We start from the raw sequence: 25,627 nt of genomic DNA, 5'->3' as shown, positions 1-25,627 counted from the left end.
TCCTATATATGGCTATGTATTTTCAGAGAACGCGTATTAATGTATTACTTAACAGCAGAGTACTGAGGTTTTTGGATACAAAATGTAGTTTAAATATTTCAAGGGAGGGGGGCGCCACACTTCTCAATGAAGAGAAACATTTGTACAGTTTAGAATTTTTTTTGACACCTATTACGCCATGAACTCATAGGGAATAGGCTCCTCTCCATTGGTTCTCACAAAGTTCTTCTCTGGGTGGAGCAGGCTGGCACTTCAGTTGAACTCAGACACCTCTCCCTTTGACGTCTTTTTCCGATCCTTTACCTTCACGCGTTTCAGGAAACTTACTTGGCTCTTAGAGTGCTTTGTATGCTCAGTAGACACATTCATTCTCTTGGCAAAAATCTTGCCCTTGTTTACAACAATGCCAACAGCATGCTGGGTAACACTGTAGACTCTTCCAGCTTTGCTGTGGTAACATTTGCAAGGCACTCCTTTCTTGGAAAGCACCCATTCCCTTGATGTCTACATTTATCACCTTTTTCGTAGATTCGCGTGTATGTGGCCAAAGGAACAATTCCATATTTTCTAAAAGGCCTAGAAAACATGTATCAGGTGCCTCACCTCTTTCCCTTTGTGTTCGTTATTTATGGCAAATTACTGGAAAATGGCCCTTCCGGCTAAAAGGAAACGCGTTGAGTCTTAATGATGCTACAATATCATTCTAGTGAGACCCTAAATCTCTCAAATTTTGAAATGTTGACTTGCTCAGTTTTTAAAATAACACAGGAGTCATTTTGAATACAAATTTTTCTTCGTTTCTTAGACAGGTTTACTTACACAGAATCACCCTTTAATAAGTAATGTACTTGGAACATCTACAATTAAAGGTAGAAGAATCCAGCTGTTTCTGTGCTGGGCTTATGGACATATTCAGACCAGAATAATGTGAGATGTTGAATGATATGCTCAGGCTTTTTTAAAACCTTTTAGAATAGGATAGATGTTTTCAAATGCTTCATAGATCTCAGAGCGTTCTTTGGCACCTATAAAGAAATCCAGGTTTACATAATTTTTAATATAAAAAATACCAAAATTTAAACACTAAAATTTCATTGTATTGTCTCCAATTACTTTTAATATGACATCTCTTTAGCTGTACCTGAGAAATGGCATTTATTTCAGGTAAATAATTTGGCAACTACAGCCATATTTCCACAAGACACAAACCTTAGAGCAGAGTTTTCTAGAACTTCTCTGTGGCTGTCATCCTTGCTCACACAGTGCTCAGTGTGAAATGTGGAATGTTATCTCTACGTGTGCCATGAATGTGGCCTCAGAGTAATTTCATCAGCACCTGCGGGCACTTAGCTACCAGCAAAAGGGACTTCCTTTGACCCACCTCCTCTCTAGTTAACATCTTGATTCCCTAATATTGACTAACAGATTGAGACAAATGAGCTTTAAATTTGTTTTACATTTTAGTTTTAAATTTAAAAAAGTTTTAAATTTTAAGTTTAAAAGGGTTTTAAATTTTAGTGCATGGGAAGGATTAGAGGGGAAAATTGTACTACTGTCACTTGTAAAGTCTTGGGTTTCAAGAAATTGTAAATCATAACTGCTCTAGGAATTACAGGGATAAAAACATGAATCAGACAGTCTCCACTCTTGAGAAATATTAGTCAGTCCCTACTCATCTCTCACCACCACCAACTAAACACCACCACTACCTCCACCTTCCAAATTATGCAGGCACGTTGTGCTAAGGGTCGTGGACTGATACTACTTATGTTTATATGGAGCTTCAGCTAATCAGGACACTAATCAGCTAATCTGATATTTTGTGGGCTGGAGGCAAGGAAGGAAGAAAGGAGGATAATGAAAGGACTAACAACTATTAGCATGAAGAGAAAGGGAAAATAGCTTTAGTTGATAAAGACTCTTAAGAACTATAAAGTACATTGCTGATAGGAACATGAAATGGATCAGCTACTGTGGAAAATAGTTCAGTGATTCTTTAAGTTAAATAATTACTACATGACCCAACAATTTCATGCCTTGGTAAATACTCCCCAAATTGAAAACAGGTACTCAAAAAAATACGCACTTTCATTGCAGCACCATTCACAATTGTCAAAAGGTGGAAACAGCTTAAATGCCCATCAATGGATGGATAACAATTTATAGTGTAGGTGGGGCGTGGTGGCTCACACCTGTAATCCCATATCTTTGGGAGGCCCAGGCAGGTGGATCACCTGAGGTCAGGAGTTCAAGACCAGCCTGACCAAGATGGCGAAACCCTGTCTCTACTAAAAATACAAAAGAAAATTAGGTGTGGTGGCAGGCGTCTGTAATCCTAGCTATTTGGGAGGCTGAGGCAGGAGAATTGCTTGAACTTGGGAGGCAGGGGTTGCAGTGAGCAGAGCTCATGCCATTACACTCCAGCCTGGGTGACAAAGCCAGACTCTGTCTCAAAATGAAACAAAAATGTATAGTGTATATATACAATAGAATATTAGTCATAAAAAGAAATGAAGTACACATGCTACAACATATAGCATGTTTCTTAGGCTCATCTAAGTGAAAAGCCAGACACAAAAAGACACATAAGATTCTATGTATAAGAAATATCCAGGGAGAGGGGAACGAGGGGAACGGTTTAATGATATCAGGTTTTATTTTGGAGCAATGGAAATGTTTTAGAACTAGGTAGAGCTGGTCATATATTCACAATACACAACCAGCTACTAAATGCCACTGAACTGTTCGCTTTAAAATGGTTAAATTTGTTATGTGCATTTACCTTAAAGATTAAATAATCAGGGATGAAGTCCTTATAAGCTTAATTTTTTTAGAAGTAAGGGCAGGCAGGCCGGGCGCGGTGGCTCACGCCTGTAATCCCAGCACTTTGGAAGGCCGAGACAGGCGGATCACGAGGTCAGGAGATCGAGACCATCCTGGCTAACACGGTGAAACTCCGTCTCTACTAAAAAATACAAAAAAACTAGCTGGGCGAGGTGGCGGGCCGCCTGTAGTCCCAGCTACTCGGGAGGCTGAGGCAGGAGAATGGCTAAACCCAGCAGGCGGAGCTTGCAGTGAGCTGAGATCCGGCCACTGCACTCCAGCCTGGGCGATAGAGCGAGACTCCCGTCTCAAAAAAAAAAAAAAAAAAAAGAAGTAAGGGCAGGCATGGTGGCTTACACCTGTAATCCCAGCACTTTGGGAGGCCAAAGTGGGAGGATCCCTTGAGCCCAGGAGTTTGAGACCAGCCCGGGTAACATAGGGAGACCCTGTCTCTATAAAAATAAAAAAGGAAAAAATAAAAAGAGAAAAAATAAAGAGAAGAAAAGGTAAGTTATTTATTCATTGCCAAAAAGTTTACTATCTGTAGGTCTTCACCTTCAAAGATTTCGGGTGGGGAAGAGAGTGAGTTACCGACACACATAAGAGCAACTGGACCTTTGGGGTAGAAAAAGTCACAAGTTTCAGCAGATTTTTAGTTCCAGCACTAAAATTTTGGTTTCTACAAAACCAGTCTCTTTAGAAACTAAACAGTGAGTTGGTGAAGAAGCAAGAACCTCTGCCTCTGGTTTGATGGACTTCTTGAGCTTCTAGCTACATTCATCTTGAACAACCTTGTTAGCAGACAGTGAAGCATAATAGGTACCGCAAACACACACATGCCCCTCTCCCAGAATCCCCAAAACCAAGGTTCTTCTTTTCACATTTAATTGAGGAACAGTGTCCAGGTCCAGTATTTTGGGATAGCCATGAACTTCGCTTTTTTTCCATAACACTTTCATACTAAAAAATCATAACTAGGAGGTGGTATAGCTCAGGGGTAGAGCATCAGACTGCAGACCAAAAATCATAACTAAGAGTATTGCCTTCAAGCACAAGGAGTATACCATCTGGAGGCCCCTGGGGAGCACGCTTTCCCAAGAGGAAATAGACATTTGAGGGATCATTATATCATAGAGAAATGATTTTAGACATAAGAGGACTTTAGGGAAATTAGTACAATTTCTTCATTTCATAGAGGCATAAGAAACAGATGTCACCTGAATCATACAGCAGCAGCTGTGGGAAAAGAGCTCGCGTATCCAGTGTTCCTTCCTTTACACCAAAGTCAACAAATCAACATTGCCAGTATTTGTAACCAGGTGTTACAATGAGGGAATTTGGTCAATTTAATCAAACATTTCCTCACTAAAATATTGTCATCAAAAGTTTAAGGGAACCTAAATTGCCTCCATAGTCCTATTAATAATCAATCAATAATTGAAACCCCCAATTTGTAGTACCAGTCTCCAATTAGATGACCCTTGCCTTTTTTTAAAAAAAAAAAAAAAAAAAAGAGTCTCACTGGGTTACCCCGGCTGGAGTGCTGTGGCGCCATCTCAGCTCACTGCAACCTCTGCCTCCTGGGTTTGGGTTCAAGTGATTCTCCTGCCTCAGCCTCCGAAGTAGCTGGGATTACAGGCACGCACCACCATGCCTGGCTAATTTTTTGTATTTTTAGTAGAGACAGGGTCTCACTATGTTGCCCAGGTTGGTCTCAAACTCTTGGACTCAAGTGATCTGCCTACCTTGGCCTCCCAAAGTGCTGGGATATGACCCTTGCTTTTTAAGCAAAACTTACCATTCCTTTTCTTTGGGCTGTAATGACTGGGGAATAAATACCATTCCTAACCTTGGTGAGTAAGGTGAAAATTGTGTGGCCTGGTGCACTAGAGAAAGGACTGGCTTTGAGATCAAACAATATGGGCTTAAGTGCCAGCTCTACCACTAACTAGCTTTAAAATAACAGGAAAATAAAGTACTTAACCACTTTCAGTTTTCTTGTAAAATAAGGACAATAAACCTTCTTATAGAGTTGTGATAAAGAGCGTGTGAGCTAAGGTTTGTAGAAAGGGGCATTTTATAAAATCTAAGCCATTTTATTGCCCTAGAGGAATATACTTCTGGATTAGGGACTGGCAAGGCTAGTCCAAGTACACATGGCTTATCATTTCATTCTGATAAGCCAGCAACATGTAGTTTCTTTATGTCTGTCTCCTTCAGAAGGGCTGGATTCCTGCCAGATGGGGAGTATGTTAGAGGACACCTTTGTCCTCAGCCCCCAGCACATTACAAGTACTTGGTAGGCACCCAAAATTTATTAAATATCTGTAATTTGTCGATAAAGTTTGTAAGTTCATCCCTACCCCTTAGTCAGCTCCAAATGTCAACCTCCAATACTATGTGGATTTTCCAGTTCTGTTCTTACATCAAGTCATAACTGCACATCTTATTTTCCCAAGTTATGCCACATCCGTGTGTATATAAGTCAAAGTCTTACAGGTTTGTAAAAATAGCATTGCACTGCTCAAGTTATTCATTTTATGACATATACCAACTTGCTATTAGTTGGGGGTTACTGTTAACAATTGGGAGGGACATCCTGTCGTGTCTCTGGCCCACTCACTAATAAGTCTTGGCATTTTTCTGCTGCCCTCTGATCTACTCATTTCCGAGAAGCACGGATGTTGAGCTGATTGAGGGTGACCCTCAGCAACAATGGCCCAACTTAGTTCTTTTTGCTAGAGGAAAATAAGTAAATAAGCATTTTCCTGAAGCCTCTTTGTCTTCATATTCCTATCATCAGGGCAAGGCATCACAGCAAAATTCCAGTCTTTGTCAATGATAGAGAAAAAACCAGGAGAGTGGATTTTCACTAAGATGATAGCTCAACAGTGCCAGGCACTGGTTTTCTGCTTCCTTACAACGCTTAGGAGATAGATTCTGTGGTCACCTGCATTTTGCATGTATGGAAACCAAGTTGGAGAACTTAAACTCACCAAGGCCATACAGTCAATAAATGGCAGATCATGATTAAAACTGGACAACTCTCCAGGCCATCCTTTTAGCCACCACACCTGCTGACCCTCGCTGCTAAGAGAATCTTAATCATTCTTTCAGCTGACAAGGAGAATTAAGAAGTTGCCCAAGAGACCACACAGGTGTTATTGTAGACTTGTAAATTGCTGTGGGACAGGGTGAGCCCAGTGGGCTCTGGAGCCAGGCTGCTCATATGCCTGTTGCCCTGTGGCACACACAGCTGCTTGACACTGTTAAGTGTACTAAGCCTTTCCATTTTACAGGTGAGGAAACTGAGGTATAAAGTACAACTCACAGTTAACTAGACCCCACGTGAAAGTCCTTATGTAGCAGTGTCTGTCATATGAGTGCCCAATATGTTAGCTCTGATGATTATGCCTGATCTTAGTAGTGGAAGTTGACATATTTGCTGTTTGTTGTACATTATTCCAGCAGAACCTAGCTATGCTATTAATTTTACTGTGGTTTGAGAAAAAAACATGGGTCCTAAATGTCACACCAGCCGCAGAAAACGAACACAGATCCAGGAGAACAGTGTAAGCTGGGCCCAGGTCCTGTTGCTTTCTGTTCAGGACCATGACAGTAGGACAGCAGGGCCTCTTTGTTTTCAGCTTACTTGACGATAATTAGGACATTCAGAAGTAACCTTGAACATGGTGGCTGTAGCTTTGGCAACTCAGGGGAATAAGACCATTTTATATGGATAAATTATTTTCAAAGGCCTGCAAATGGCATGATACAAGGGTTTCAAATTGCCACCCATCTGTACTATGGGCATTGGCATTCTACAGTTCCTACCTAGGCAAGAGCTGGAATTATTTTCTACAGTCAGACTCAAAGTTCATTTGTAATTGCAACACATTACCATTTTCTAGGCAAGTTATTTACCATTACTGAGATACTGCTTTCAGAACATCTCTATAGAGTACCCAGTTGTGCCATGCTGCACTAGGCCACACATGAGCCTCCTCAAACTTCAGTTTAGGGAGAAGTCTGAAAGGAGACCACTTTGGTCCCTTTCCTGAGGTGTTTCTCTGAGATTAGGCCCTTAAGGTGTTAAGATTTTTTTTTTTTTTTGGAGACAAACTCTTGCTCTGTCACCCAGGCTAGAGTGCAACCTCCACCTCCCAGGTTCAAGCGAGTCTCCTGCCTCAGCCTCCTGAGTAGCTGGAATTACAGGCATGCGCCACAATGCCTGGCTAATTTTTGTATTTTTATTAGAGACAGAGTCTCGCCATGTTGGCCAGGCTGGTCTCGAACTCAGCCTCCCAAAGTGCTGGGATTATAGGCGTGAGCATGGTGCCTAGCCAGGCCCTTAAGGTTTTAATCCATTTGCAGGTGAAAGGAGTCTAGAGACACAGGATTAAGGAATAAGGAACATTTGTCTCTAAGGTTGAGGCTAAAATCACCTAAACCATGTAGCTTTGGCAAAATAGTTTAAGATGGTAGAGCATAAACAGGTAAAACACCAACAGATAATTATTTATCATTTCAGTAGTAAGTCATGAACTAACTTTTACTTCACAATATAAGCAGAATTTGGATTTCAGTTAATATATTTAATCCCCTCCTCCAGAAGAGTCATGATCCACATCTTGCAAGAATGAAGAAATTTAAATTTTCCTATTCTGTATACTTAGAAATTTTAAGGGAAGTGTACTGTATAGTCTTTAGTATTTAGTAACAATCCTTTACTTCTGTGATTTGAAACTTCTGGCAAATGTGTCCATGAAAGCTTTTTAAAAGAGATTTGGGGTAAGTGGGAAATCTGATGTGAATTAAGAGCATTTAAAGAAATCTATAATAGGAACTTTGCCTGTACTTGGCAATTTTCACTTTTAATAAGATTTATTTGTAATGATACATGGCATTTATGAAAGTTTCCTTCCAAAGGACTTGAAAGTGTGTTTCCTTAAGTGGGGTATGTATTTGCCTCTGATATCTATACTATTCAATTTTGTTGGCAGGCTTTTCTCACTTCCTCTAGGACATATAGAGGTAAACTTTATGTCAGTCACTAGAGGGTCTTAATTACTCCAGACTCTGAATTAGTGGCATCTGAGGAATTGTAGTTTTGCTGCATTCAAAAGGCTCTTGGATTCCAAACAAGCTTTCCCCACTTTATTTTTAATTTTTAATTAATTAATTAATTTTTTTTTTTTTTAGATGAAGTCTTGCTCTGTCACCCAGGCTGGAGTGCAGTGGTGCGATCTTGGCTTACTGCAGCCTCTGCATCCCGGGTTCAAGTGATTCTCCTGCCTCAGCCTCCCAAGTAGCTGGGGTCACAGGTGCCTGCCGCCATGCCCAGCTAATTTTTGTATTTTTAGTAGAGATGGGGTTTCATGATGTTGGCCAGGCTGGCGTGAATTCCTGGCCTCATGTGATCTGCTTGCCTCAACTTCCCAAAGTGCTGGGATTACAGGCATGAGCCACTATACCCAGCAACTTTCCCCTCTTTGAAGACACATTAATTATTTCTTAGAGAAAAGCAACTACAAAACTCAGAGTTACACTTAAAATAGACATGTCATTCTGCTGGATGCTGAGTTATGACTTAATCAACTTTTCTGAATTCAGGTAATATCAAAGTCTCAATTTTTTTAGATGAGGCAAGATTTTATAAAATTCTAATTTGGAGGAATATATATTTAAGAGAAGCTAAGAAATATAAAAATTAAAGTAATGAGGGGAAATTGGCCCTATTAGACATACCACGAGTATTAAAGCTACAATAAGATCAAGGCAATAGGATTATAATGGGATAATCCTAGAGCAAAGGCAGAGCCGAAGAACAACTGCATATGTAAAATAAAGGTCAAAAGGAGTCATCCAAAATTAATGAGAAGAATATGTAGTGTTAAGTTGGTTGGCTAGCTATTTGGGACTGGGGCATGGAGATCAGTTTGGCTCAGGCCACATAAACTTGACATTCATTATGGTAGAGGAGAGTAAAATGTATAAAAAGACAAAACTAGACAAACTAGCAACTTTCTGTAGGCTGGGTGCAGTGGCTTATACCTGTAGTCCCAGCACTTTGGGAGGCCGAGGCAGGCAGATCACTTGGGGCCAACAGTTCGAGACCAGCTTGGCCAACATGGCAAAATCCCATCTCTACTAAAAATACAAAACATTAGCCGGGCATGGTGGCACAGGCCTGTAGTCTCAGCTACTCGGGAGGCTAAGGCAGGAGAATCGCTTGAACCCAGGAGGTGGAGGTTGCAGTGAGTCAAGATCACGCCACTGTAGTCCAGCCTAGGCAACAGAGTGAGACTCTGTCTCAAAAATGAAAACATATATATAGGTTGCTATATATATATATATAGCATTCTGTAGAATGACATAGAAAGGAGTCTCAACCATTCCCTCAAGTAGTTTTAAAAAGTGCTGTTTATGTAAAAATTATTAAAAATAAGCCAACTGGAAAAGTAACAAATATAGCAAAGAGTAATTTATCTTTAATAGTATTATAGTAAACTCATAAATCCTGAGAATATGAATACAAACTAAGTAGACCAAAGGATAAGTTATGTACATATTATTTACAAGAGACAAAATGCTATTTATTGGATATGTTGAAAAGTGGTCGATTTCTGTCTCTGATTACCAGTGGGGTTAAAGCAGTGAGATAATCTTGACGTATACAGTTAAAGTTTTCTTTGGTACCATTTTGTTTGGAATGCTGCTGAGCATTTGGTAAAAGATATTTAGATACATTGCATGTAAGACCATGTGATACAGAACTATGTCGTATATCCCTTTAAAACAATTGGGCGATTTGTTCTAAGAACAAAATGGACATAGCCTTAAATGAAAGTCCCATTTCTGAGTGTCCACACTAATAACATAATTGTCTACAGGTAAAAACAGCCAAATGTCTGCCCTTCATAAGTACCAAAGAAGGAACATTTACCTAGCTACCAATGGGACAGTACATTTGATTCAACAACATGTTAGAACGGGTTCAGGAAAGGTAGGTCTGCTGGCTAAAGCCATCCTGCTGCCTGATTTTGTTAGCCTGTGAGCTACGAATGGTTTATCATCTTTTTCAGCAGTTGGGGAAAAAATGTTGCATGACACACACAAATTATGTGATATGAAATTCACAATTCAGAGCCCATTCCTTTATATAATGTAACATTCAGAGCTGCTTTCACACTATAATGGCAGTGCTCAGTAATTGTGACAGACCCTGTGGCCTACAAAGCCTAAAATATTTAGTATTTGGCCCATTCCAGAAAAGAGTTTGTTGACCCCTGTGTTAGGACCTTGTGTGGCCATTAAAAGCCTTTATGAAGAGTTTGTAACATTAAGCTTAAGCCATATATGTTATCACGGATAATTTTTTTTTTTAAACTCAGGATGTAAAGATGAAATACTTATAAAATGACATAAAAACATGAAAAAATTATTGTTTTCTGTATTGGGACCTATGTTATTCCTTTCTTATTTTTCATTCCAGGTATTCTGTATTAACAAGAATTACTTTACCATGGTGAACAAAGGTATTTAAAAGAATAAGCAAAGCACATGCATAGCAATTACATTTTATGAGTCAGAAAATAATCTTGGTACTTACCTGTCAACACAACTTTTCCAGATACAAAGATAAGCAACACAATTCTTGGTTTTACCATTCTATAAATAAGACCAGGAAACAGTTCAGGCTCGTAACTGTTAAGATGTAAAAGGAAAATGTTAAAAATAGCACGATTCAGCTCCTTTTCCATAACATGTAAGGCCCAGTATATTAAACTGCATATTAAAGCAGTTGTAAATAAGTTAACTATTTTATCAAAAACCTTTTAACTATCTAGATGAAAAGAGTCTTGAGTGTCCTAGGTAATATCTTATGGAAGTTAGGAACATAATTAATTTTTGGTCGTAACACTTTTTCAAGTGCAAGTCATCCTGGATGGTTATTAAAAATCAAGGTAACTTAGGGCATCTGATTTAGTGTATTTAAGATCTTGTTGGTTAAACATCCTCTATCTTTTCAAAAAAGTCTGTTAATAAGAATGCATAATCATGTTTTTCTGGATTTCCAAATTCTCCAGTCATAAACACATTTTGTATGCTTTTATAAACTGCTGAAGTTAACATTTTCAGCAGATAGAACCTAAAAATATTTCTAGGCTACTGCTCTTTGTATTTGAAGAGGTGCTATATAAATAAAGAAAATCCAATTATCCCAAGTTTTTAAAATTCAGGATTTGTTGCCATAAATAGTAACTCATATTTACTAGTAAATGTAAGCTGGCTTCTCCGTGGAGCAAAGGATGATAGCACTTAAGAGCTGCTTCTCCACACTCCAGCCTGGAGAGGAGGGCAGATTCCTAGAAAAGCTCGAGGAACCTACCAAAAATAAGTCAGGAGGGTGAGAGGAGGTGAATAAAACTATTCTCAAAGCAGTGGCCAATGAACAAGAAATATAAGAACAAAAGACATCCAAGCAATGGAACACTAGCATCTTTGCACTTAAAGGGTGAATCCAGACTGCATGGAAAAGCTCCATTTAGTTCAGCAATGAACAAACCCCAAAACAAGAGCAGATGTGGAATCTCTTACTGGCTCCAGAAAGGCCATCTTGAAGTGAGGTTTGCCCATCTCAAGTATAGGAGGTCACTGTGGGTGGAACTGTCTTCCTGGAACATCACTCTGTCTTACTGCAGGGAGCCCGTCAAGACTTTCTCCCACTAACCACTTCCCGACATGGGGGAGACCGTGATACTAGAGGGAGCCCCGAAAACCCCTCCAGGACTATGAGATCCAGGCCAAGAAAATGAAGGCTGCAGACACAAAAGGAAGATTTCCATTTGATCTTCCAGCTGAATTTTAAGACTTAGAAAAAACAAAAATTTTGCTATGTAAATGATATTGAACTGCATTTGGCTTTTAGAACCATGGTTTTAAGATTACTAGTATAATGAGCTCCCAATTAGGAACATACTTCATTTTATTTATTCTCTGCCTCATTCCAAAAGAAGGCTGAGGCAGAGAAAGAGAGTGGTTTTAGTTAGGGATGAAGAACATTTCACAAAGATTCAGAATATTGAACACCTGCCAATTTCTTGGCCAACTCAACTTTGACCCATCCTTCAAGTCTCACTTTAAATGTTACTTCCCCAAGAAGGTCTTCCTTGATCTCTACCCACCCCCAATTACATTAAAGACCCTGCTTTATAGTCTCATAGTCCCCAAAGGGCCTTACTTTCACAGTCATCATGTTTCATTACTGTCATTGACTTGTCCATCTTTTCTTTTAGACAGTGATCTCTATGTGGGCAAGGGACTATAGCTATATCGCTTGCCATTATCACCCTAGCATCTGCTACTTGGTAGTCACCTACATCTTATTCATCATTTACTTGTCCATCTTTTCTTTTCTTTTAGACAGTGATCTCTATGTGGGCAAGGGACTATAGCTATATTGCTTGCCATTATCATCCTAGCATCTGCTACATGGTAGTCACCTAGATCTTATTCATATAGCAAGTATTTATCATCAGGATACCTTTGAAATGAAAATTAAAGAGGGGGCTGGGTGCGGTGCTCACGCCTGTAATCTTAGCACTTTGGGAAGTCAAGGTGGGTGGATTGCCTGAGGTCAGGAGTTCGCGACCAGCCTGGCCAACATGATAAAACCTCATCTCTACTAAAAATACAAAAATTAGCCGAATGTGGTGGTGGGCACCTATAATACCAGCTACTCAGGAGGCTGAGGTAGGAGAATCATTTCAACCCCGGTGGGGTGGAGGTTGCAGTGTGCTGAAATCATGCCACTTCACTCCAGCCTGGGCAAAAGAGCGAAACTCCATCTCAAAAAAAAAAAAAAAAAAAAAAAGGAAAAATTCTCATTGACAACTGTGGAAATGATTATGACATAGACTGCCAGAGAAAGTGCCCGGTAACAAAAGGAGATACTTGTATTATTAAATATTGACATACAAATTTGCAGAACCTGTGGAACTGAATGACCTTAGGGGTTTAACACATGGCAAATTTGGCCTGATAATTACAACTGATTATGTGCCATGGTTCCCCACAGAGCTACAGACAATTAGGGAGGCCTCATGTTAAAAATTCAAACCTGCTAAGAGGTGTTTTTTTGTTCTTTTTTTTGAGACGGAGTCTCGCTCTGTCGCCCAGGCTGGAGTGCAGTGGCGCGATCTCGGGTCACTGCAAGCTCCGCCTCCCGGGTTCCCGCCATTCTCCTGCCTCAGCCTCCCCAGTAGCTGGGACTACAGGCGCCCGCCACCGCGCCCGGCTCGTTTTTTGTCTTTTTTTAGTAGAGACGGGGTTTCACCATGTTAGTCAGGATGGTCTCGATCTTCTGACCTCGTGATCCGCCTGTCTCGGCCTCCCAAAGTGCTGGGATTACAGGCTTGAGCCACTGCGCCCGGCCCCTATCTACTCTGCTAACAGGATAGTCACATTTGATGGCTGAGAGGGTAAGATGCTGGAATGAAAGAAGTTCAGTTCCAGCTTGGCCAAGAGAATTTAAGAGCATCTGTGATTCTAACCGAGGTCAAGTGCCCTAGCCCAGGTGTATATCTTGGTCAGTCGAGGGATTTGGTGTCGATGAGTTACCCTCCGTCCTTGCTCTCTGAGGGCCTGGGCTGGATGGGAGAGCCACCAAAACAGCTGGGGGCAGGGGAGGAGCACTAGCTGTTGAGACGGGAAGTTTGAAGTCAGGAAGGCTAGAGATATTCTCTAGGGAGAGGAATATACTACAGACAATGTTGTGATGGGGGCTGCAGCTACACACACACACTCAAATAGGGGAAAGCTAGTTAGGATTGCTTTCATAGACTGTGCTACCGCCATTCTTTTTTCATCTTCTCTCCAATCCATTCTCCCCTCACCAGCTGTCAGCCCCTTCCTACTGCCCTAGTCCTTTTCACATGCCTTATCTTGCCAGTGCCATTGCCAAGCTACATGTGTGCTTATTTTCTACGTGTGTGCTTATAATCTGTAGATGAGTGGATCACAACATGTGGGCCTCTGACCAGCAGCACTGGCATCACCTTTGAGCTTTTTAGAAACACAAATTCTAGCAAAATCTCCTATGAAGAAGCCCAGTCAGAGATGTGTGCTTTAATAAGCTAAGTTATGCTAAGCAATTTAAACTTAAATTTAAGTTTAAGAACCATGATTTCAAAAAACTAGGCACATGTGGTAACCTATGAGGACTCAGGCATACATAGCATCTTAATCTTTTCACTATTGTGCCCCCCGCCTTTTTTTTTTTTTTAATCACAGTTTCTCTAAAAGATACATTATATAAGCAACCCATAATATAACTTAAATATCTTGGTAAATTCAAAGTTCAAGCTATATAACCATCATACCTACTGAACTGCTGATGGGTTAACACCAAACCTTCCAGCCTGATGGGAAATCTCACATCACAGCTTCCAACCATGTTCTGAATTTTAAAATCGAGGAATCTGGCAGGGAACCCAAGCTTCTGCACCACACGAGCATATTTTCTCGCTGCAAGTCGAGACTGCTCTTCACTGGGGAGGGGCAAATATGTTTAAAGATGTCTTAATCACTACATCCTCTAAACTACTGGTGTTGTATTGGGTTGTTACCGTTTGTACCATGTTCATCTTTCAACGTATACTATGAAGCTGTAGGCTTTGTGAGGAGGACTTACTTCCCATACTTTGGTCCCTAGCATCTTATAAAAGATCTTGTACAGTTGTATAGCTATTGAACACAATCAAATTTTTGTCTTCAATTTGTCACCTTTCATATATGAGGTACTTTTACTTTTACTTGGGTGCTATTTGCTAAAACTATTCCAAGGATTCGCAAAGTGTGTCCCCAGACCAGCAGCTTCACCAACGTGTTAGAAATGCAAAGTCCCAGGTCCCACCTCAGACATGCAGAAACTCTGGGGGTGGGGCCCAGCAATCCGTCTTTTAACAAGCCCTCTAGGTAACTGTGCTCCTCACTACAGTTTGGGAACCATTTACCCAGCCTCAAAGTGTGTCCCATTTAGAAGAGAACAATGGCTGGGCGCAGTGGCTCATGCCTGTAATCTCAATACTTTGGGAGGCCGAGGTGGGAGGATCACCTGAGGTCAGGAGTTTGAGACCAGCCTGGCCAACATGATGAAACCCTGTCTCTACTAAAAATACAAAAAAATTAGCTGGACGTGGTGGCAGGCACCTGTAATCCCAGCTACTCAGGAGGCTGAGGCAGGAGAATCACGTGAACTTGTGAGGCAGAGGTTGTAGTGAGCCGAGATCGCGCCATTGCACTCCTGCCTGGGCAACAAGAGTGAAACTCCCTCTCAAAAAAAAAAAAAAAAAAGGGGAAAAAAAAAAAAAAAAAAGATGTGCATACCAAAAAAAAAAAAAAAAAAAAAAAAAATCACATCTAAGGAGGTAAGATATGTGCTGATTGAGTGGCACAGACAAGATATCAGTTCTTGAGTCTTTACTGGACACATTGTCCAAAACAAGCACATGAAAATACCTCAAAACCCGCCTTGTTTTGCTTGGCTTTCTCGCTTAATCTTCAATTCAATTCATACTCAACACAAGAAAGACAGGAATTTGTCCTACTCTGTGGCTGTGTCCTTTAAGTGTCTGTCCTGCTGCACCCCTAAATTCATAGCAGAGCCTGTGGGGTCCTCAGAGGTGAGGCTTCATTTCTCCTTAGGTATTTTTCAACTGTTACAAAACAAAACTAGATAGCAACACCTGGTGGGTGAATCAGGTGAATTCCACCCCCATGGGTTTGGCCCTATTTTTAGGCTGTAAATCAGAAACACCTGAAAGAAAAGCCAGTTGGAACTTGTTTGCTTGGACCAAAGCAAGCGTTTGATTCTCTTATCCAGATCCTTCACCAACACTGCCCCCTCTTGGGTATTCATCACTTCATATATGTGTCACCTCATTTAATGTTGATAATGTTGATTCTCCTCACCCACCTTTTTTTTTTTTTTTTTTTAAGAGACTGGGTTTTTGCTCTGTTACCCAGGCTGCAGTGCAGTGGCACGATCATAGCTCACTGCAGTCTTGAACTTCTGGGCTCAAGTGATCCTGCTGCCTCAGCCTCCTAAGTAGCCTGTAGGGGCATGCACCACCACACCTACCTAACTTTTTATAGACAGGGTCTTGCTGTCTTGCCCAGGCTGGGCTCAAACTCTAGGGCTCAAGTGACCCTCCCCACCTCAGCCTCCCAAAGTACTGAGGTTACAGGTGTGAGCCACTGTACATGGCCCTCTGTTGGTCTGGTATCTAGTCACTAGATTGACTACTGCTGCACAGCACTGCCCTTGGCTCTCTTCATCCACTTCTCACTCCTGAAATGTCCTTAGCAAGGCCATGTCCCCAAGTTAGCAGTGAAATAAACTGTTTCCATTTTGAACTACACTTTGCCTAACTGATCTATTACATTTCCCATAATGTAAATAAGTTCAAATTTCAAGTTTGCATAGTCCTGTAGTTTATTGGGATATCAGCTGTGATATTCTAAGGACACAGAAGTTTCTATTGAAACCACTAATAGTTGAAAGTCTGCATACATGTTCGTTGTACAAACATTAGAAAGTAGTTTAAAAATCTTAAAATCTCACCCATAGCGGTGTTAACTCCCTAAATTTGATCTTCTGTACTTTTCCTATGCAAACAGAGGTATCTCTCCTACTCTTGCTATTACAACTAAAGAGAATAGGTTTGGATAAAATGCAGAGATAATACTGGCACCTCTTATTAACCAAATTCTCACAACTCACTATCCAAAACTTCAAAACCAAATGTATTTGGATAACAAGTATCTCTTATTATCTGAACTCCTTATCCAAACTTTCACAATCAGATTTTAGGAACTAAATAAATTCAGATGAGAAAAGACACTCATGAATGTGTGTAATACATGTAACATGAGCATATTTTACAATGAAAGTTGGATAACCAACACCATTTAGTTGCTTACTTCTCCCTCCGCAATCCAACTTAATACAATGTGACCATCCTTTCAGCTCAGTATGTGTGCGTATATGGCTAATATAATTTTACTTTATGACTTCAAATTGAAAGCCTATTATTAATTAGGTTTTCCCTGTTTTAATGCTGAAATGAACATTGTTACAGACATCTTGCACAACTGTCCAATAATCACTTTAAAATGGAGATTCCTGGGATCAACATAAGAGAAAGTCCAGAAATGTACTCAGACACATGTGAAGAACTTAATATGTAAAAACAGGTAGGGGGAAATGTGGCAACAATGGATTCTTCAGTAAATGTATCTGAGTACCGAATGATCATTTGGGAAAAATAGTTATCTTACGTTGAAATAAAATTCTAGATCTGCTCTGTCCAATTAATATAAATTAAATTCAGTCCCTCAGTTATATTAGCTGTATTTCAAGCACTCAATAGCCACACATGACTAGTGGCTACATCATTGCATTAAACAGTGCAGATATAGAACATTTCCATCTAGAGAAAGCTCTAGGTGAATCAAAATACCAGCTATCCTTTTCCTATCACAAAGCAGGACCTGAAAAAGACCAGAAAGATATATGAAAGTCAATATTTGTATAATATTGTACACAAATGCCTTAAGGGCAAAGCCAAATGTAGAAAACAAAGAAAAAAATGGGATAAAATGAGTATACCCTTCAAAATTTGTGTTTTTTTAAAAAAAAACCCACCATAGGCCAGATGTAGTAGCTCATGTCGCCTATAATCCCAGCACTTTGGGATACTTGAGCCCAGGAGTTTGAGACCAGCCTGGGCAATATGGTGAAACCGCCATCTCTAAAAAAAAATTAGCCAGGCCTGGTGGTGCATGCCTGTGGTCCCAGCTACTGGAGAGGCCAAGCTGGAAGGATGACTTCAACCTGGGAGGTGGAGGTTGCAGTGAGCCCAGATCATGCCACTGCACTCCATCCTGGACAACAGATTGAGACCCTGTCTCAGAAAAACAAACAAACAAACAAAAAAACCCACCATAAAACACCATAAACAGTAATCTAAGAAAAAATATTTGCAGTATAAAGTGGTGAAAATAGTTAAACACAAAAACAAAAGATAAATCTCTCCATAGATAATTGAGCAAACAGCAATTTCTGTGCTTCTAAAAAGTTATTTAATCTCACTAGTAAATCAAAGAAATGTAAAACAACATAACTTTTTGCCAATCAATTTAGCAAATATGAAAAGAATATCGACACCCAGTGTTCATAGGATAAAATGAACACTTAGTACATTTCTAGAGCTAGAAATTGGCACAACCTTTCAGGAGGACAGTTTGTTTCTCATCTTTTAACACCTACAGGGGAGAACAGGCTCTCCCACTACAGAGTCATGGTGAAAGAATACCCATCAACGCAGGGCTTCCTCTGGGTGAGATCCAGGAGAGATGAGATTTTAAAGGGATGCCTCCTGAGCTAATGCAAGCTAATGGTCAAGGAATGTCTAATTTAGCTCCTTTACAAAGTTCTATCCATTTATCTGCAGGTAGGAAAATCCACAGTAACTACTTGCCTAGGCTTATAACACACTTTATCATTACTGTAACTTTAAAAAAATTACCTTAGAAACAAGTGGTAACAGTTAAGTCCCCTCGGTTTAATAGGGGAAACTGTAAAATGGGGCTATATCAGTATTTTATCATTATTTTTTTTAATAGAGACAGGGTCTTGCTCTGTAACTCAGACTGGAGTGCAGTGATATGATTATAGCTCATTGCGGCCTCAAACTCCTGGGTTCAAGTGATCTTCCCACCTCAGCTTCCCAAGAAGCTAGGACTCCAGGCATGCACCACCACATCCAGCTATTTTTTAGCTTTCTTTTCTTTTCTTAAATAGAGATGGAGTCTCACTATGTTGCCTAGGCTGGTCTCAAACTCCTGGGCTCAAGCAATCCTCCTGCTTAGGCCTCCCAAAGTGCTGGGATTACAGATGTGAGCCACCATGCCTGGCCCAAGTCAGTATTATAAGACTGTTTTTAACCCAAAATGAGGTATTTCATTGAATAAAGTCTTCAGCAAAGAAGGGCATTTTGCTCCTACTATGTGCTTTAGCACATTAATTCTATGCTTCCTTGTTTCACATACTAAAAACTGTTTCTCTGGAAAGGGTGGAGGGATGATTCCTCTTACCTTTTGGCTCCCGTGCAAACCATCTTCCCAGAGCTAAATATAAGGGCTGTTGTCCTGGGCTCTCGGATCCTCATTATGACAGCAGCAAACCTCTATACCCAGAAACCAAAAGAGCATTAGCCTCTGCTAGGAGATAACATTATCCCAATTGAAAAGCTGAGCTGCATACGAAAATCTCAAAGAAACAGATTGGATGGGAAAACTAAATGTCTGGGTCTTTTCTCCCTACATTAAGGTTAACAAAAATAATGATGATTCTAAAATGTACTTATTAACAGGTAAAAATAATATCAGTAACTGTTAAATTTGAATGCCTGTTATGTTTCAGTTCCTGTTTATCCTCATGATAGGATGAACCTGTGTTCATTATCACCCTCATTTAGTGCTCAGGGAAAACAAGGAGCTATTTAACCTCCGATGTTACACAGGAAATAGTAAAGTTAAGATTCAAAACCCAAACTGATCAGATTCCCTACTTTTTACTTTGATACACTTCTTTTCTTTTGAAGAATCTTTGGGAAAAAAATAAGAAGTATGTTAAAGGCTCACCAAGACTTTACAATGTACAGAAAAGCAACCAAAATGCAGAAGAGTCTATATGACAGCCATGCTAAAGATGAATGACAGAAAGTTGATGTCAAGTTCTTGCCTCTTATAGTTCTCAAAGTGTCATCCAAGACCAGTAGCATCAGCAAGCCCTGGAGGTGAGGCTGACACACATTAAGATAGGGAACCTCTGGCCTGCCACATTGACATGTCATCAAATGGCCTGCTCCTACACAGTCTCTTCACCCCAACTCCTCTCCCCAATTAAGCTAGGAAGGGAAGTGGGGTGGGTACTAGCTTAAGGGCCAAGTCAGAATTTCTTTGGGTGTCAAGCACAAGTTCAGAGAGATCCTATACACTTCATCCCCAGTCGCGCCTATTCCTACCCCTACCCCTCATCCAAAATGAGGGGTGTGCTGAGGATGGTGGAAAATAAAAGTTGCCTAAAATGCTGATTGCTCAATAATGTGATCACAGCTGCAGCTGTGAAGATCTTAGCTCATCTTTGTGTCTGTCCTCACCATTGTCAGCTGTATGAAATATCAAAAGGAAAGCTTGATTGTATTCGGGTAATGTGCAGGTAACATTTAAATTCAGATGTCAGCAACAATACTACCACAACAGCGAAAACAAATAATACGTAAATAGTTGATGCCTGCAAGGTCTCTGGGTTCCTACGAATGTGACCTTTTTTTCATCTAATTTCGTAAATCCTCCACCACCTAAGCCAGTAAACTTTTTGCCAGTAGGAAGCAGGTCTTACTTGTCTTTGTATTCCTAAGTACAGAGCCTGGCAAATCGTTAAAAGTTGACAGGATCGACAAATCCAATTACCCTAGGTAAACAAGCCATTGAAAACAGGATGCCTGGCCTTTGCAGGATACAAGAAAGAACAGATTTTATTAAACTTTGAGGAGGGGGGAAAAAAAAAATCCCTGAATCTTACGTTAGTAAATAGGAGCTTGAACTTTATACATAGACTATCTTTGCTACTCTGGTTGTATCTCTAATAAGTTGCCACTCTCTAAGTCCAATTTTGCAATAGGGGCAAGAATCCATTTAGCCTTCTCAAATAAGAGAAATTGTAAATGGAAAGATAAATAAGTGTCAGGTAGCTGAGACAACATTTAGCAAAAATTATTTCCAGAAATATGATGGAATATAAGAAAGTTAGCATCCCAATAGTCAGGTGGAAAATTACTGCTCAATTACTGCTTTATTCAGCATAAAGAATGAGACTATTTTTTATAACTCAAAACAGAGTGAGAGATTAACCTTGAGTTGCCAAAAGCTTTTTCAGTACCAATTTTTTTAAGAAAAAACAGAGGAATTAGTCAATATCATGATCGTATTAAGAAAAGTAAATCTAAAGAGAAGCTAATTATTGAAAGGAATACTGAGAAATCTTACCTTTGGGTTATATTCTGCATTTTTTGCGTGCAAAGCTATTTTCTTCAGATCCAACTTACAGGCCAGGTTTACAGTGGAAACTATATTCCTGAAGAAATGTTAGTTTAGAAAATTATATCAGATATAAAGAGTAAAAAAAAAAAAAAACAAAACAACTTATTTTCTCATTTCTTAGGTTATACCTTAGCAATTTCCTAGGGGGAGAATTATTCCAAATGTGAAATACAGGACAACACGATTCCTAGTAAAGTGTAAAATCCCAAAGTGAAGTGCTAAAAGAGCCTTTCCTAAAATTTCATGACTAGCTGCTAAAATTAAGTTTTAGATCTTTTTTCAAAACAATGCCTCAAAATAGAAATTTTAATTCTGAATCAATTTGCAAATCAAACTAAATTTTACATCTTTATATCCTTGGTGTTTATCCAACCCTACCCACAATTATCAGCAACTTCAGTGCTTTAGTATAAACAATACAATCCTTCAAGAATGTGTCTATTAATCTTTAAGTCAGGGCCCTCCACCTGCCATAGAAGATCAAGAATTAGTGCTTCGCCTTAAAGATAATCAAACTGTCTAAAGCAACAATCCATTTAGAACTGATAAAACAAAGAATTATGAAATCTGAAATTCTCTTCCCTACATTATTATCCTGAAATTAGTTGTCATCACATTCAGGAATATAAAATGTGTACCCAATCTGCTCAATTAAAACAAAAATAAAAACTTACTGTAGTTGAGGTACAATTCCACAACATTCTGAAACAGGGGTCATTGGTGTCATGGGAGTTATGGGTGCCAGAGACAAGGAGTCGGAGTTTGGTTTCTCAGGAGAGGGCTGGACTGAGTCAGTATCACCAGGGTGCAGCTGTGAATGGGAATTTGACAAACTACTGCTGTTTAAGCCCAGCCCAATGTCCTGTTCGCTTGGTGATGGCAACCTACTTTGTGGACTTTGGCTTTCAGAATTTTCTTCAGTTTCATGTCTGCTGCTAATGACAGGTTGGTCTTTATTTTCTTGGGTAACTTCATCTGGTAGGAAGCTAAGATCCACAGATGAGAAATCACCTGATGTTTCTTTGACTTCAGGGTTCGAATTAAACGCAGTATCCGGATTGGATGCATTCAATATGTACATACCGTAAGGTACAACTGGGTTGCACAGGGGAGACCTGGGTGGGGCAAGGTCATCCTAGGCAGTTCCCAAAACAGACAGACAAAAACACAACAGACAGAACAGCATGTTACACAAAAGGGATGTCACTTTGGCAGGCAGGCAATGTATTCAGTGTTAGAGGCAGTTCAAGATTGCTTGTATTCGTGCACTGCTTCTTTCTAGAAAATGCCGTTAAGATTCTATTACAGGCCAGGTGTGGTAGCTCATGCCTATAATCCCTGCACTTTGGAAGGCCGAGGCAGGAGGATGGCTGGAGGCTAGGAGTTTTGAGACTAGACTGGCCCACGTCTCTACTAAAAATGCAAAAATTAGCAGAGCGTGGTAGTGTACATCTGTAATCCCAGCTACTGGGGAGGCTGAGGCATGAGAATCTCTTGAACCCGGGAGGCAGAGGTTGCAGTAAGTCGAGATCATGCCACTGCACTCCAGTCTGGATAAGAGCAAGACTCCAACTAAAAAAAGATTCTATTACAGTTACAGCACACTTAATGGAAACAGGAAAGAATATTTTAAAATGCAGAAAAAGCATTCTTCATAGACTATCTTTGCTACTCTGGTTAGATCTCTAATAAGTTGCCACTCTCTGAGTCCAATTTTGCAGTAGAGGCAGTTGAGCAACCATGCTCTAAATTGTTGTATACTTTGAAGAGAACAGATATACTGTACTATTTAAGTTAATTATAAACTTTAGTTGACTTAACTTTGAAATAATTTTGAGTTTTAAATTTAAATAAATGAAGGAAGTTTAAGATATAGTTGAATGCTAATCAAGATTCACTAAAGACCCATGGTTATTCCTTCTGAGGCAAAGGTGTAATAAGAATTCTTGTAATGTTCTAGTTACAAGAATTTACACTAGGAAAAAAGTTATTGAAACTTAAATGGTAAGAATAGTGTAAATCAATGTATTTTCAGTCCAGGGAAGGCTGCTCAACTACCATTATCCGGCGACGGAGAGAATGATGTATGCACCTGAGGAAAACAACTAATGTAAAATTCATGGACTTTATTACGGGAAAAAAATCGATTACCTTGATAAATGCATACCACCTGCTTCACCCAAGTTAAAGGCCTGAACTCCAGATTTTGAGCACTGCTTGCAAGAGAAACTCAAAAAGATCTTATTTCTTTCCTGACCACTAAAGGGTCAGGAACGCACTGTGTTGCATCTTCTCCGTTTCAATGCTACCTCCGCTAATGTACGTCTGACTAGAGCCTATTGGAGTGTTCTGTTACAAGTCCAGCAGGTGGCAGAGGTGACTAATTGTTTGAAGAAAGCCCTTAGAAGAAAAAAAATCAAGCTAGTCTCTTGAAATAAGATTTTTTTTACCTCTGTTTCATTTTGAATACATGATAGGCTCCCATCTTTCCCCACCCTCAACCCACAGAGTGGCCTTAAGGGAGGTGGGGACAATGGGCCCCGATTCCACTGCAGGGTTTCCTTGGCCTCACCTGTCCCAGATGGAAAGGGTCTCCTAGGGCAATTTACGCTAAAGCACCAAAGCTGCAACAGTGTCTCCCTTCCCCTTCCCCATCAAGGCATTTTATTAGGGAACAAAGCTAAATGTACACAAGAATGTAAGGCAATGGCGGGGAGTTGAAGGGGGATGTTTTACAGTAATGGACACTTGACGGGCTCCCTGTAGGGTCTGCCTGTAGGGACACGCCTCAGAGCATGTCTGTGTAGCATGTTCACTGCATCCTTGGCCTCAGGATCTTTAGTCATTTTTTGTTAAACTGTATCCACTTATCTTTCTCAGAACCTTTCCTGCCTGGGCTCTTTGCTGTGTTAAATTCTAGGGAAAGTCAGCATTTCTACCTCAGTGCTGACCACTGTCTTTATAAAAAATTCTCCCAGCAAAGAAAAAAAAATTGCTCTCTTGCTTTTTGTTTTTTTTTTTTTTTTTTTTTTTTTGAGACGGAGTCTCACTGTCACCTAGGCTGGAGTGCAGTGGCGCCATCTCGGCTCACTGCAACCTCTACCTCCTGGATGCAAGCAATTCTCCTGCCTCAGCCTCCGGAGTAGCTGGGACTACAGGCTCCTGCCACCACGCCCAGCTAATTTTTGTATTTTTAGTGGAGGCGAGGTTTCGCCACGTTGGCCAGGCTGGTCTTGAACTCCTGACTTCAAATGATTCACGTGCCTCAGCCTCTCAAAGTGCTGGGATTACAAGCGTGAGCCACCTCACCCTGTCCGATGCTAAGGATTTTTAAAAGTCTTAAGAGTAATTAACTAAAAAAAAGCCACAGGTGTTTCTAGTTGATATTTGGCAAACCCTGCTACCACCAACTCCACCAGAGACTTGAATTCTCGAGGGAGGCCTAGTACTGGCATCCATGCTGCAGGGTACAAGGGATCTTTGTTTCCCCTGTCAAAGCAGAAACCCTTGGGAACCTGAAGTCGCTACAATAGCACGACGCGCTCTCTGTGCGTGTCCTTTAGAACCGGGCGTGGGGCCAGGAGCGGTGGCTCACGCCTGAAATCCCAGCACTTCGGGAGGCCAAGGTGGGTGGATGACTTGGGGTCAAGAGTTCAAGCCAGTCTAGGGAGCTGAGATCGCGCCACTGCACTCCAGCCTGGGCGAGACTCCATCTCAGAAAAAATCAATCAATCAATCAATCAATCAATCAATCAAAAACCAAAACAACCCGGGATAGCCCGTGTAATCTGGTGACTGAGTGAATGGTTCTGGATTCGCGCTAGATGAAGTTCGAGCTCTGTTTGGTAACCTTGGTCAAATTATTTCACTTTTCGAAGCTTCTAACCTTCAACGGAAAGACGTGGGAAACCAAGCCCGCCTCTTAGGGTCGCTATGAGTTTTTAGAGGAACGAAGGAAAGCCCTTGGCACACAGGACCGGGCGGGACTTGGGTCCTGACTCTGGCACAGTGGCCGGCAGCCTTACCTGAGCGGCGCACTGGTCCAGGTAGAGCTCCAGGTAGGTTTCCTGCTGCTCCATGGACAGTAATCCCACTGTTGGGGGTGGGGGCGGGTAAGGGGGTAAGCACCCAGCGAGCAGCCTCAGAACCCGCTCGGGCCGGGGCGCAGAGGCCATTTATGAGCCTGGGGGCAGCGAGGCGGGGCGGCCCTCGGCCCAGGCTCCTGCAGAGGGCGCGAGAGAAACGTTGGGCGATGGTTCCTGGAGCGGGATGCGGAACTTAGCTACCGGCCCATGGGCGCTGGGAAGCGGAGATGGGCTAGGGGTGGGCCGGAGAGGGGCGCCTCACCTGAGAGCAGTCACCCCACTCTGCCTGCAGCTGGGAAGCGCCTGGGTCTACAGATTTGATTTCCTTCGATACCTGCAATGTGGTCTTTGCTTCCAGGAGAGAAATTCTCCGTGCAAGTGCATGGAAAGTTAGTGAGAAAAAAAGGGATTTTTTTTTTTTTTTTTTTTTTTTGAGATGGAATCCGACTCTTTTGCCCAGTGCCATCTTGGCTTACTGCAACCTCCGCCTCCCGGGTTCAAGCTATTCTCCTGCCTCAGCCTCCCAAGTAGCTGTGATTACAGGAGTG

The 25,627-nt window shown here is 40.9% G+C and overlaps 1 protein-coding gene across 1 annotated transcript; it reads right to left on the bottom strand.

Annotated features, from left to right (window-relative positions):
• Nucleotides 1–780: 780 nt before the first annotated feature.
• On the bottom strand, nt 781–25,186 carry TBPL2 (TATA-box binding protein like 2). Its single transcript, XM_031668089.1, has 7 exons — nt 25,020–25,186; nt 21,669–22,129; nt 20,941–21,028; nt 18,985–19,076; nt 14,208–14,375; nt 10,436–10,530; nt 781–1,025 (listed from the first exon to the last, which is right to left on the bottom strand). The coding sequence occupies exons 1-7, from the start codon at nt 25,167–25,169 to the stop codon at nt 949–951; spliced, it is 1,131 nt and encodes a 376-aa protein (XP_031523949.1). The 5' UTR covers nt 25,170–25,186; the 3' UTR covers nt 781–948.
• Between the last annotated feature and the right edge of the window lie 441 nt (nt 25,187–25,627).

Source organism: Papio anubis, chromosome 7, assembly GCF_008728515.1.
Source record: "Papio anubis isolate 15944 chromosome 7, Panubis1.0, whole genome shotgun sequence".
Taxonomy (NCBI): Eukaryota; Metazoa; Chordata; class Mammalia; order Primates; family Cercopithecidae; genus Papio; species Papio anubis.
Note: the sequence above shows the minus strand (reverse complement) of the source record. Positions and strands in the feature narration are given on the sequence as shown.

Excerpts from the sequence above, each read along its gene's own strand:
- TBPL2 (XM_031668089.1), bottom strand. The coding sequence starts at position 25,169 with ATGGCCTCTGCGCCCCGGCCCGAGCGGGTTCTGAGGCTGCTCGCTGGG. Across the intron at positions 21,029-21,668 it reads GGAATTGTACCTCAACTACA|GAATATAGTTTCCACTGTAA; the intron begins GTAAGTTTTTAT and ends ACATTTCTTCAG. Across the intron at positions 1,026-10,435 it reads TGGAAAAGTTGTGTTGACAG|GTGCCAAAGAACGCTCTGAG; the intron begins GTAAGTACCAAG and ends ATTTCTTTATAG.